Source organism: Ctenopharyngodon idella, chromosome 17 (genome assembly GCF_019924925.1).
Source record: "Ctenopharyngodon idella isolate HZGC_01 chromosome 17, HZGC01, whole genome shotgun sequence".
Taxonomy (NCBI): Eukaryota; Metazoa; Chordata; class Actinopteri; order Cypriniformes; family Xenocyprididae; genus Ctenopharyngodon; species Ctenopharyngodon idella.
Genome location: NC_067236.1, coordinates 35,441,371 through 35,456,225, shown reverse-complemented (window position 1 = coordinate 35,456,225; position 14,855 = coordinate 35,441,371). Strand labels below are relative to the sequence as shown.

The window sequence follows — 14,855 nt, the reverse complement described above, 5'->3', positions numbered from 1 at the left end:
CAAAAGCAAAAACAAACCAAGTATAAATAGACAGACACTGATGAGCAAACACAAAACAGCTGGTTGCAATGACAGGATAATGAGTCCGGGAAGTGTGTTATGGGAAATGAAGTCCAAGGGGTGAAACAAGAGTCTGGGTTGGAGTGCCCTCTAGTGGCCGATTAGGGCACTCTCACTAGTAATCCTGACACCCCTATGCTGAACTTCAGTTGCCCTCTTGGTTGAAATCTCTTTCTGGGGGTGGGTGGGGTGTTGATGGTGCCCATAGAGGGTGGGATGGTGCCCCTTAGTTAGTGCCCTACACAGACCACATATTCAGTGTATATGGAACAGTGGTAGAGGAATCGGTGTAGTAAAAGCTTTACATGAATTTAAATGAAATTGCTGCCATTGATCAACAACAAATCCAACATACATGGTCTTTGGTTACTGTGGAAGTTTTTTTCCCCGCCACAGAATAAATAAGTATAAAAAGTAATTGTGACACAATTAAAAAAAAAATTCTAGGAATTGTGATATAAAAACTATATGAATTGAGAGAAAAAAAGTAAGAATTGTGAGATAAAAAGTCACAATTGCCTTTTTATTTTCTATTCATGGCAGAAATAAGCTTTCATAGGTTCATCATGTGTAAAAGAGGAAAACTATAGAGACGCACAATCCAGCACACAATCTTACTCCTCTCCCCTAACTCTTCTTCTCCCTTGTCCTGATCCAACTCTTCTCCTCCTTCATCTATTCCTCTCCCTCACCCAGACATTTTTTCTCTCTCTGCTCCTCTGTGTTGTTCTTCATCCACACTGAACAATGAGTCTGTGTCTATTTTACTGTATGTCCATGTAATGAAGGAGCTTCAACATCTGACTATTCCTCCAACTGAGATTGGAATCTGCTATTTCTCAATATTTCTCAATATCTGCTAATTATAAATGCTTATCAATTGTTTCAGTATTTGTTTTCTAGATTTTTTCAAAACTTTTGAGCTGCTGTTGGTACAGAAGTAGAGGTTTTATACTATATTTAAAGATTGTAACATTGGGTCTTCATTTCTGACATGCTGTGTTTAAGCATTTGTAAAGAAGATCAGAAAGAAATTTAAGCCTTCTAGAAATGTGTTAATTGACTGCATTTTGTGTGAAAACGACATGAATTATGGTAAGATCACAACAGACGGATGTTGTGCTAATTGTGTTTAGAGTTTTGAAAATGTGATACAGATTGGAGAAAAGTGTGTTAGAAATTGAAAAAAAAAAAACATGAATAGAAGAACATGAAGAACATGAATTCATCCTTAATGACCATCACATCCATCTTTTTTCTGTGATCATCTTTCCATATTATTTAATGTGATAATCTGTTAACATAATTTCCTCTCACTCAAACACACACACACACACACACACACACACACACACACACACACAAATGTAGTAAAACTCATATCAAACATGGGGATTTGTGCTTTTGTTTTGGTTTCTTTTTAATAATGAAGTCTCTGTTGATCTGATCTGAGAGAGTGAAGAGTGTGTCATTGTTCTCTACAGGTTGAGGGATTGTGGTGTCACAGATGAAGGTTGTGCTGCTCTGGCTTCAGCTCTGAGATCAAACCCCTCACACCTGAGAAAACTGTATCTGTCTAGGAATAAACTAGGAGACTCGGGAGTGAAGATGATTTCTGCTGTACTGGAGAATCCTCACTGTAAACTGGAGAAACTGTGGTAAGATCATCTCTATCATAAAGACTGGAAGTGAATAAGGATTAATATGTAGATAGTGCATACAAAATATCCTTTGGCGTAAACCCCATCCGGCGGTTCAGTGACAGATTCCTGCTTGAACCGTCAGATCCTGCCGGCAGTAGAAGGAAGGGGTGAGGAGTCTACCTGAAAAAATTTAGATCTAAATATATTATTATCCTGCAAAAGAAAGTAAAACTAACAGTTTGTAGGGGAATTTTACAGTTAAAGACCCAAAAGACCAGATATGATGAATAAAGACCCGGAGTCAGAGTTAAAAAAATAATAAATTGAAGATAATTTTACTGAAGAATAGTTTGCAGTTTCATCAGCAGAAGCCAGCTTCAAGTCTCACAAGGAGTTCGTAGGCCGCTCTGCGTACATTCACATTTCCACAACAATTATACTCAGAGTCAACTAACTACGTCATTACTTCAGGTTGAATGATTCTGATTGGCTAAGAAAAATCTTCCACACATGGACAGATAGTCAGAAGCATATCTCCATTCGTCACGATGCTGACGAGGGGACCCTGGATTTAGGCACTGGATGTCCTTTTGGGGTCATGACATGGCGTCTGCTGGTCTCAAGAAGAGTGCCAGTTGTCCACCAGTACAAAGGACCTGCACAGAACACTTAGCGCACATACACAGATACACATGATTCACAGCTTCTTCAAGGTTGAAGTTGATCTGAGCTCTGCTCTGAGCAGGAAACTTTCCCAAAACATACTGATAACATGTTCTTTTCTCTCAGTGAGAGGTACAGACAATATTCAAAATTATTTTCTAGTGTTTGAAAAGGAAAAGAAATGCTTTAACATACATTGAAGAAGTCATTCAAATAATTTAACAGAAAGATAAAAGTTGGTTAATAACTTAAAAGATATATATTAAAGCGGCAGTGGATTCCAGAATCCACCCCTTCAAGTTAAATAAACCGAACAAACTACAAACCAGACAACAGACACAGGTTACAGTGAAGAGGGTTTAAAAAAACAAACAAACAAAAAAACACAAATAGTTTGATGTAATTCAACTGATCTTGTAATGCTTGTTCAAACAGAGCACCCTTACAGAAGCGTGAGCATTGCCTCAAACTGTGTATCTGCAGCTGAAAAGAGGGAAGTGGAGTGTGGTTCACCTGAATCATTTTTACATGATTATCATGACCAAAATAAATCACGATAACAAAATATTTCGATATCTATAGAAATCTTGAAAAAAAAAAAAAAATAATAATGCTATCAGTCAAATTGATCTTTATTTTATTTATTTATTCATTTATTGAAGAATCACACCATCGCATACAAAAGGAACAATTACACTTAATGGCGACCAGTTTGAAATAACTTCCTTCTGTCAGTACTGAAAATCTGTACTTAAATACAAGTACTGTTTACATTGCTGAATACTCAATTACGAGTAAAATTACTGGTGTCAAAAAGTACTGAAGTAAAAGTACAAAGTACTCTTCTCAAAAACTACTCAGAGTACTAGTTACTGGTTACTTTTTAGCTGGTGATATTTAATGAATTACTGTACCAATATATATTCAATCAAATCATAGATCTATGTAGAAAATAGCAAAGTTTTACCTTATTGACAAAGTACATGAATTAGTGGTCACGATACTGGAGTTTCTAACTTCAATACGATACCTTGAAAAATATCAATATTCAGTATCATTTTCAATACCATGGGGAAAACCGCAACATACTGTATACTGCCATATAGATATTTTAATATCTCAATTTTTGTCCATCCATTTTGTCAAGGCCATCATTATTTTCAAGCTTCAAAAAGCACAAGACTCGTTGTAACAGTAATCCATTTGAATGGAGCGGTTTAATTCAAGTCTTCTGAAGAGACACGTCCACTTTATATGATGAACAGATTTGAATTTAGGCTTTTGTTTACGTATTTAAACGTTGATTAATTACCATTACAATAATCTCACTTAAACATTTGTTCACTCTGTGTATTTGTCTTCACAATAGAGTAACTTTGTTGCAATAGCTTACATGCAGCACAAGGAAGATTGATTTCAAACTGACTTTCAAACTGAATTGAATTTACAAAAAAGACAAGTAAACATTAAATAAAAACAAATGAAACAAATTACCTTAATTCAGTTGAGGAATTCGAAATGCCAACACTGATTTTTTTATATACAGTGTGTCTTAAGAGCCATATAATATGTTTATTTGAATAAATCGAACATCAGAGGGGTTTGACCTGTAATGTCTGTACAATGTAGTGATGCAGTTACACAGACTAGGTTATTTATATGTACAAATCATACAAATGCCTCATTCTGAAACATTTCTAACATTGTAAAGAAATTAAAGAGCCACCTTTGATATTTCAAAAGAGTTTCTGGTGCATTTCACTTACAGCCAATAAGATTTCCTGTATCATTTTCATCGGTCAGGCGTGGAGGTCTATTCTGATTGGTTGATAACTTTTGACAACGTTTAATCCAGGAGCAAAGAGAATTAAAGGGATAGTTCACCCCAAAATGAAAATCTGCTGTTGATCTACTCACCCTCAGACCATCAGAGATGAAAAATGTTGAAGGTGAATTCACAAGTGTGATGCATTAATTATATAGGTTTATTAGTAAATGTCATTATGTTTAACTTTGCTTATATATATTTTATGGAATGTCACCTACAGGGAAGTGACAGAAATTAACTTTACTTTAAGAGCCAATATTTGACCTCTTAAATTGATTTTCAGGGATATTTTCTAACCATTTTCTAACCAAAAGGGAATTTTTTACACTGCAGTTACAACAGCATTAAAAATGTTGAGATAATTTTTTTTTAATATAGAATTTTGAATATAGAAAAAAAAATGAGATGGGGAAAAATTAATTACGCTTTTAATTATGAAATTAAAACAGCCAGTAGGTGGCAGTAAATCACTGTCTTAATGAATGAGTCATAGAAGCATTCATTCAACTGATTCATTCAAAACGGCCGATTCATTCTGGAACGAAGCAAGTGACTGAATCACTGAATCACTGAACCGATTTGTTCAAAACTCCGGATTCATTCAGTAAGGAAACACCACTGTGTGTTGGTGCTGCAGAGACACATGCCTCTTTTGCTGTGGCTTGTTTGAGATATTGTCGTTGGGAGAAAAAGAGCAAAAACAGAGAATATTGACAATATTATGTCTAAAATGTCACTATAATATTAACTTTTAGTTCACTGAACTATTGTATAAAATTAATATCACATTAGCAGCCGTGCTAATATTCTGGAAATATTGCTTAAATATCATATAGTAAATATAAAAAGCTCATACTAGGGCCATTTTGCACCATATCTTGAATTTTGGCTGCATTTTATTAATTCTGGTGTCATTTCTAATAATGTCTGATCCTGCTTTAGAAAGAGCGAAATATTTGGCATTAAAGCACAATGATTTACAATAAAACGTGCCAAATGTCAGCGAATTTACATTACGTTAATTATAAAACATGCCATCATTAATTATCATTTTAATCTATTGACAACCTTAAGCTACAATTGAAAAATAAATTGTATAAAGACATGCTGTTTTGACCATTTTTTTCTTTCTAGATTTAGTCAAATTAACTAACGAACAGGTTCGCTTACATGGCTTTCCTTTTTGAAGTTGGAGGTTGTGATGGTCGTGTCCGATCGATATCCCTTAACAGTTTTTATGCTGCAAATCTCCTTTTATAAATATTGTCCATTTCGAAGTGTTTATATTCAACAGAAACAATGTTGGGAGATTTTCTTCTTCCCTCTGTATTTAGCGCACTCACCGCACTGTATGTTTTTTCTGTGCTTTTGCAGCGTCACGTGATTGAGCAAACTCTGACCTCGCTGGTTCTGTAGCTTATTTTGTTCATCAACTGATGTTGTGATGAGGTCACACTTTACTTTAGGATCCAATTCCTACTGCTTATTAATAGTTAGTAAGGTATTGGATATGTTAAGATATTAAGATTAAGCGGTCATAGTGTTTGAACTATACCATGGACTTTGGGGGAAGCCCCAAAGTATTCGTGTATTCGTGCGCTTGCGCGTGCCTCAAAAGAGGGCTTACAATGAGTTACAAAAATACATAACAGCTTTATGCAAGCACTATATAGGATAAATCACTATACAGGATTTAGCCTATTATACATTATCAACACGAATTGATAGGTGAAACAACAAACAGCCACCCACAAATAGTCTATAAACAAGCATCAGGCTGTCTTTGAGTTCACAAGAACAACGGTTAAAGTTACTCGTCAGGCTACAGAAGAATACCAGAATTCCTCTGTTAAATTAGGTCTAATACATCGAGTCACGCAGAGCTATAACAACCCAAACACATAATTGCGAATAACATGCCTCACCTTAACACAGGCCTGGGGTCAGCTTCCTTTGCTGTTCGAGTTAACATGTACTAAACATGAGTGGATTTTGCACCGCAGCGCCCCCACACCTTGATGCTCATGACAAGAGTAGCATGTATATCTTTATTGAAATGATATTTTTGCAATTTTACACATAATAATCCACGATGATCACATTACACAAAACTGAAATTGCACGTCAAAATAACACGTCAATATTTTTTGAGATCCCCCAAAACTTCACAAATCATGTTTTTAGGGGAGCCCATGTCTTATTAAGGGGAGCCGAGCTCCCCCTAGCTCCCCCGTAGTTCGCACCCAGAATAAAGCATTAATATGTGCTTTATAAGTACTAATAAACAGCCAATATCCTAGTAATATGCATTCTAATTAGCAACTTTAATAGTGAGAATTGGACCCTAAACTAAAGTGTTCGCTGTGATGACTTTGATAAAAATCATTTTAATTATTTAAGTTGTTATAAAGTCATTCTCGAGTCAGACAGTTCAAGTCAAGTCTCGAGTCATTGGATCTCAAGTCAAAGTCAATCATTTTCTTCATTTAGTCAAGCAAGTGTAAAGTCCTTAAAGCAGGGGTCTCAAACTCAAATTGGCTGGGGCCGTTGCTGTGATTGACACCTCATAGGAGGGCCATTTTAACATTCAAGCACAAGAAAGCACAACATTTCTGAAAATTTACTTTCCTTTGCATTATTTCTCATTTACTTCAAATTTCATTACTAAAATATTTTTGCCATACTTAAAGAAATGTAAACAGCAGTGTCTCTATCATTGTTATATACAGTATTAGTTTTTAACAGTTAGTGCAAATATTTTCCCTTACTTTATGTTAGCTTAAATAACATCAAAATCTTGCACTGAACAACACTGTACTGAACAAATGCAATCCCTGAATACATTTGTACACTATTTTATTTCTTGTCAGACACCTGCAGCGCTTCTGCTCACACAGCTGAGCCACATTTGCCCAAGATGCCGTTTGAGCATCGGTAATGTTTATTGGTAGCATCGGACGCGTTTCGGTGGTTCAAATCGATGCTCGCGACTTGCGCGTGTGCTTTTACTATAATTTGAGCAAGCGCGCTCATAATAGAAGCGACGTGGTCGCGACGCGCATGCGGTGCGGCGCGCTCGTTTTTCCAGGCGCGCCTATGCCGCGGCGAGATGAAAACATCTTTCAGAATGCCACAAGTGCGCCGCAGGTCATGTGACAAGAACCAACCGATGAGCTTCGGCCTTTCCGTAACAACACCGAAAGCTCAGCCGAACAGCTGATCATAGCTGTACAGGGCGGGTTTTTATTTCTCATCTCCATAATTATATCTAGTAGTAGAGCTAATGCAAGGACTACAAATCATTTTTTTCTTTTGCTGAAACTTCCTCGTCATCGTGGACAAAGAGTATAGAACCCAAGAGGTGACACTTTGATATTTTTTGGGTAACAGCCACTAGATGGCGCTCCGGTAGCGCGGCCACCATTATGGGCTGAAAATACTAACTGGACCATAGAATCCTTCACATCTTACTCACCCAAAATCGGCGAATGAGAAGCGCAATAGAACAGTTTTTTAAGTTAAGTCACCAGTAAACTGTATGGCTCCTACTGTCACGATCACTGTCTGTTCCTGTCAGTTCCTGGACTCCATTTCCCATAATCCTCCTTGCCAATCACATGCACACTCCACACCAATCACCAGCTGCCACATACAGCTTAGCACACTACCTGGACTATAAAGGACTCACACACACACCACCTCATTGCGAAGTCTTGATTTGCCCCGGTGATCACTACTGAGCGTTTTCTTGTGGACTGTTACCTTGCTATCGATTGGACTGTTTATCATTTGTGAACCTCTGCCGCCTGCCTTGAACCTTGCCTGTTTCCTGGATTACGTTTGTCTGCTGCCTGCCCTGAACTCTGCCTGTTGTAAGTTTCTGTTTGTCTGCCGCCTGCCTCGACCCAAGCCTGTCCCTGTTTCCGCTACTGTCTTGCCCTTGTCTGCCTTGTGCTTTGTTGTCACAATAAAGAAACTGCAAATGGATCCTCACGCTGTCAGCCCTTCATTACACCTACAGTAAATGTTGTATTGTCTTATATACGTTTTATTTTACCGGTTCTGGAATCCAACTATTCAACCATCTGAGGTAACATAGTTAGCCTACTTTATTGAGTATTTCCATTTTATGCAACTTTACACATTTATTAATAGTAAATTAATAATTAATAAATTTAAGATCATCATGTTTGCAGCGAACAATATATTTCAGACCTAGTGGAGTAATAGTAACAATATCTAGGTCTGAATTGAAATATATATATATATATATATATATATATATATATATATATATATTGTACGTTTTAATGGATCACGCTACAAACATAATGATCATATAATACATGATGCATTGCTGTGTCCCTTATCGCATAATTCCCACTTTTGGACACTTTTGCTTTAACGGACATTAGACAACACTGCAAAATCAAGCTGTTACATTTATTTATTGTCCAACATTCCCAATTTTTCTGATGCATGTCCTTAATTTAATTTCATATGTTGGTAATAATTCAGTGTTTATAAGCCTTTTAAAGAATTTTAACCCAAAGGTTTTGTGAAAAAAGTGGAAGACTTAAACACAAAGTGTGTAAAATAAACTGTAAAAAGGATTTGATGATCACTAGTGATAGTATTTTATTCTGTGTTGTCATCATTCTGGTTGGATTTCAGCTTTAATGTACTTTTTTTTTAACAAAGCATTTGATCTTGCCATAGAAACTAGTGGACTGCCGACTCGCTTTCACCCCAAAATGGCGGAAACGCAGGGCCGCTGCTGGGCGCCGGTGTTTCAGTGGAACGTTCTACTGAGTGTCGCTTCTTGTTAGTGTATATTCTTTGTTGTAGAGAGAGCAGCTCATGGTTGCATAGCAACGACAGACGCCACGGGAGCGAAAGCGCTTTGGAAAGAAGGAGAAAGCGGCGCGGCCGCTTATGTGATGCGATATGTGAACGGCCCCTTAGAACGGCGACTTTTTCTTTGCATATCAGACAGGTAGCGTTTCCATTAAACTCCACAAAAAATTACTGCAATGTCCATCTTTCTTGAAACTGTCTGTGTTCCTCATCCACTTTACTTTTCGGTTCGCATTCGCACTTTGCAGCCAAACAACAAATAAACTACGAAAGCCCCGAACCAGCTCTCATCAAATCTGCCTGCGCACTTTTTTTTTTAATAGAATCATGTCATTCTTTTGAATATGGAATATGGTATGAGACAACTAGAGAATAATAATAATAATAATATTAATAATAATAATAATAATTTAGCGGGCCGGATTATGTTTTATTTTTGAGATCAGTTGCGGGCCGGGTGGAGGGGGAGTGGGGGCCTTAAATGGCCCGCAGGCCGGCAGTTTGAGACCACTGCCTTAAAGGGTTAGTTCACCCAAAAATGAAAATGATGTCATTAATTACTCACCCTCATGTCGTTCTACACCCGTAAGACCTTCGTTCATCTTCAGAACTCAAATTAAGATATTTTTGATGAAATCCGATGGCTCAGTGAGGCCTCCATTGACAGCAAGTTAATTTACACTTTCAATGCCCAGAAAGGTATAAAGACATATTTAAAACTGATCATGTGACTACAGTGGTTCAACCTTAATGTTATGAAGCGACGAGAATACTTTGTGCGGCAAAAAAACAAAATAACAACTTCATTCAACAATTTCCTCTCTTCCCCCTTCTCACGAGAGCACTACGACACATGCGTGTGGTGATGTGAGATACATGTGTCGTCTCATCGTCTGAATTATCCAGACTTTCAAGCTGTGGCATGACAATATCACAATCGATGCAGCACACGCTCTCCTGTTCAGTAGGCATCGCTCAAGTCACTTTAAGCAGTAAAATTCCACTCATAAGATGCAGTATTATACTGTGCAGATCTTCAGTAAACAATGTCAAGATATGAGACTTGGGAAATTAAAATATGAAACTATGGGATATATATTACTCTATAACTTAAGTGGATAAAATTATGTTCATTGTGTGTTATAAATAATCATACTCTTATTTATAACCACAGAGAGTTAAGTATTATTACTGTTGTTATGAATATTCATTAGATGATGCAACATTATAAGGTTGTTTATAAGGCATTATGTGTGCATTATTATGCATTAAGAATATCCTTATAATGCATTATAAACACAGGCTTCATAGAAAGTGTTACTGAAAAATGTATTTGGGTGATTCTCACATCAGTGTGTTGATAGGAGAGCTATAGATGTCATATCAATTATTCTTATTCACTATTATAAATCTGTAGTAGAATTTGATGTCAGAGTTTCAGTATCTGAATATTGTGTTCAGGGGGCAAAAAGAAGAAGAATATGATTTCAGAGGAAACTGACTTTATTGATCTTTAAATTGATTCATTTTTTTCTCATTGTCTCTCTCACCTTATCATCACACTGTTAGTTTGAATGTGATCTTGAGAAATTCCTTGTTGATCTGATCTGAGAGAGTGAAGAGTGTGTCATTGTTCTCTACAGGTTGATGGATTGTGGTGTCACAGATGAAGGTTGTGCTGCTCTGGCTTCAGCTCTGAGATCAAACCCCTCACACCTGAGAGAACTGTATCTGTCTGGGAATAAACTAGGAGACTCGGGAGTGAAGATGATTTCTGCTGGACTGGAGAATCCTCACTGTAAACTGGAGAAACTAGAGTAAGATCATACGCGACTCTCACATGAAACTGTGTCACTGTGAATTTTGCAATTTCAATAATTCATAAAGTAACATTAAAATGGAATAGAATTCAGGGAAAACTATTATTACATTCATTCATTCAAATTACCATTCATGAATTTAAAGGGTTAGTTCACTCAAAAATGATTTTTTTTTCAACCTGTTAGCCAGTTAGTCATGATTAAAATAAAGTTTATGTAATATATGTGTGTGTACTGTGTATATTTGTTTTGTATTTATACATATACATGTATATATTTAGGGACAATATAAAAATATAAAAATCAACTAGATAAAACAGTTTGTAGACAAACTTTAATTTTGCTTGAAAAAGCTGGTCCAGAAAGTTTGAAGAAGTTTTAAAAGTTTGTAGTTTGAAGCTTTTCAGTTTGAAATAATTTAAGTTTTAGAATTGTAGTTTTAACCCATTTGTGCCCAAATTTTTCTGAATGATTTCATGCATATATTCCTATTAATAGTGTCCTATGTGAACATGTTCTGCATTTATTTTCCCCAGGTTTTTGTTTTTTTTCTTAAAAAATGTATTTGAATGTGCAGCAACTATAGTTGCCGGTGGGCAAATATGTTGTATGCACCCCTCAATGTAAACTTTGAATAGGAGGATAACATTTATGCATCTAACTCAAAATAACTGCTTTCAACAGATCAACAGATCAAAGTTGAAGAACATTTGATGTGAACACAAAAAAGCTGCATTTAGCTTATAATCTCTTGAATATGAAAACACATCAAACAACAAATCCGTTTGTCTTAAAGTGGTGGAACATAATGCAGAACAAAGTGCAGCCATTAAGTTGCTCCAACAGAGCATTGTGAATCAAAAAGTTAAATTACATTGTTCATTAGAAAAAATTACTCCTATATGTGATCCTGGAGCACAAAACCAGTAAGAAGTCGCACGGGTATATTTGTAGCAATAGCCAACAATACATTGTATGAGTCAAAATTACAGATTTTTCTTTTATGGCAAAAATCATTAGGATATTAAGTAAAGATCATGTTCCATGAAGATATTTTGTAAATTTTCTACCGTAAATGTATAAAAAATTATTTTTGTGAATGGATATACATTGTTAAGGACTTCATTTGGACAACTTTAAAGGCAATTTTCTCAATATTTTGATTTTTTTTCACCTTAAGATTCCAAATTTTCAAATAGTTGTGTCTTGGCCAAATGTCCTATCCTAACAAACCATACATCAATGGAAAGCTTATATATATTCAGCTTTCAGATGATGTATAAATCTCAATTTCAAAAAAATTGACCCTTATGACTGGTTTTGTAGTCCAGGGTCACATAAAACAAACAAACAAAAAATAAGTAAATAAAAAAAAAAATAAAAAAAATAACAATATATATCAATATAAAATATTATGAAGGCAAAATGCACTAAACAAGACCAATAACCTTGATTTATTAACTCATTAAACACAGTATACTCCATTTCCCCATGATATATGTACTTGCAAGTCATTTGCCCACCGGCAACTATAGTTGCCGCTTGGACTTTTGACTAAGTATACAAAAAACTGTAGATCTATTGTAAGATTTGTTTTGTTTGGATGATTCTAGAGACCCTCATGATTATGTAGATATATATATGTCAACAAAAAATACTTCCTATTAACATGAAAATTACTTTTCTTTGGGAGGGTTTGCCTTCAATATGCTTCCTAGAAGTATGGGTAGGAAGTTGACAGCCTCATGTGACAGGAAGGAAGTCAATACCTTTTTTTTGTTCTTGAAATCCTGTATTTGGTTGTTTTCTTGCATGTCATTGAGACATAAAACATGGAAAACATCTAGAAAAGTACTTACAAAAGGAAAATGACAACTATACTCTGCGGCAACTATAGTTGCCGGTGGGCTAAAATGGGTTAAAAGCTAGATAGATAGATGGATAGATAGATAGATAGATAGATAGATAGATAGATAGATAGATAGATTAAATGAGTTTGAATGAGTTTAAATGGCTTAGAAACAGGAATGGCAGTTTAATTGAGTCTGTGTGTTTGAATTTGAATTTTGACAGTTGGACGGAATGTTCAGATCAGCCAAGGCAGTTCAATGAAAGTCAATGGGATTTTTCCAAGATTTAATCAGCATTTTTAGGAAAACCGTAAGTCTGATCAGTCTGAAAAGATAAGGCAACTCGAGTCAGCTTGAACAGTCTAGGAGGAGTAGCATTTAGAAATTTTAGTCTAAGAAGAATAATAATAATAATCTTAAATAGAAGATCAGTGAGTGGGCTTTTTCAAGCCAACTTAATAAATATTTATATATAATTTAAATTATATAAATATATACATGTAAATATTTCTTCAATATATACATGTATGTGTTTATAAACAAAATAAATATACACAGTACACACACATATATTACATAAACTTTTATTTTGGATGTGATTAATCGTTGAACAGCTCTAGATAAACCATATATTATTGCAATCATGTGTTTATTGTCTCCAAACCGTTTCTCTCTGCATGTTATAGTGATCTCTGGATCTCTGATCATTGTTTATGTTAAGAGATTTCCTGGAATGTCACATGATATGGCTGTACTTCTAGTCTCACTCTTGGGGCTCTATCATACACCCGGCGCAACGCAAGAGTTTGTTGCTAGTTTCAGCCTGATGCAGTCTGTGTGACGTCTACGTCACGTCTGCGCCTAAAATTGAATGGAATAAATAGCAGAATAAAAACTAAGACTTTGAGTGAGACGTTCACTGAGATGAGTGCATGTAGCAAAGTTATATTAAAGAGCCATTCGGAACGACATAGACATGAACACATAAACTTCATCTCTAGAGCTGCTCTGAGAGTCACTTCATGAGCATTTTACCGTTTAATTTGAGAAAAAACTATTGTCATATCATATACACACATAAACTTCAAGATCACAGCAACCCGTCAAAATAAAAGTTCGGTTTAACTTGTAACAGAAACAGAGCCATATTACTATTACTATGTACTATGTAGTCTACTATTGTATTACTATTGTACAGTATTAAATATTTCTTAATGACAATGTAATACTACTACTAGTACAATAATTATTAAGACTTTAGTTTTGAAGTATGGGGAGAGCAGGGACGAAAGTAGCCTACCATTTTTCACAAAAATGTAAAAGATAATGTTTTAGACAGCGATATATTTTTGCTGTGGTCAGTAACTCACAGGTGTGGTCTATCAATACCAGGTGGTATTTTGTACAAATGTAGAACGGCTTCAGTATAATTTCACTTTGAACATAAATTGCACATTGTTACTTTCAACCCCGTCAGTTGGGACGAAAGTAACAACACAAGCTAGATTTTTTGTGTTAGTCTTGTTTTTATTAAATATACCTGACTATGACCTTGTTAATATGTAACTGCAAACATATTTTGTCCTTTATCTTTGCAAAAAAATAATAAATTACATTTTCATTTAAAATTGAGAATTTCAGTTTCATCAAATGTTTCAAAAGTTCAGCTTCGTCAAGGGTTGCGTACTTACGGTATCTGTTGCTATGGTAACCTCGACTGCAGCCCGAGATAAAGACCAACAGAGAGCAGAATAATTTAATAAATAAATTACAGCACAGTTTTATGGGAAGAAATGGAGAAGGAGAAGGTGAAAGGAAAGGGGCTCTATCAGGAGAGACTAAATAACAGCGCCGAGCAGCGTCATTTAGAGAAAATGCTTGACATTAACAGCATCGAGCCGTACGACCTGCCAGCTACAGAACTGACGAAATGATGCTTATCTGATGCTTATTATTGTAAAAATAATAATATTTTCGCCTACTGAGTCATAGACTGGTTAGTGATGTCAAGCAGTTTCTCTAAATAATCCTGCTTGCTAATAACTTAAACTTAAAAATGTGCTTCTAATTGCTTAAAGGGTCTGAACTCTTGCATTGTGTAGGCACTGATACCATATAAACCAGGTAATTGACG

At 35.6% G+C, this 14,855-nt stretch overlaps 1 protein-coding gene across 10 annotated transcripts in view; it reads left to right on the top strand.

Moving 5' to 3' along the window:
- Positions 1-14,855, top strand: part of LOC127499176 (protein NLRC5-like) — a 784,214-nt gene that overhangs the window by 129,154 nt on the left and 640,205 nt on the right. The window contains exons 15-16 of one of the 10 annotated variants that reach the window (XM_051869360.1): positions 1,545-1,718; positions 10,695-10,868. The exons of the other annotated variants lie outside the window; for them this stretch is intronic. Coding sequence (XP_051725320.1) covers positions 1,545-1,718; positions 10,695-10,868 — 348 coding nt within the window. The remainder of the gene's footprint in view (positions 1-1,544; positions 1,719-10,694; positions 10,869-14,855) is intronic. 10 annotated transcript variants of the gene reach the window in all.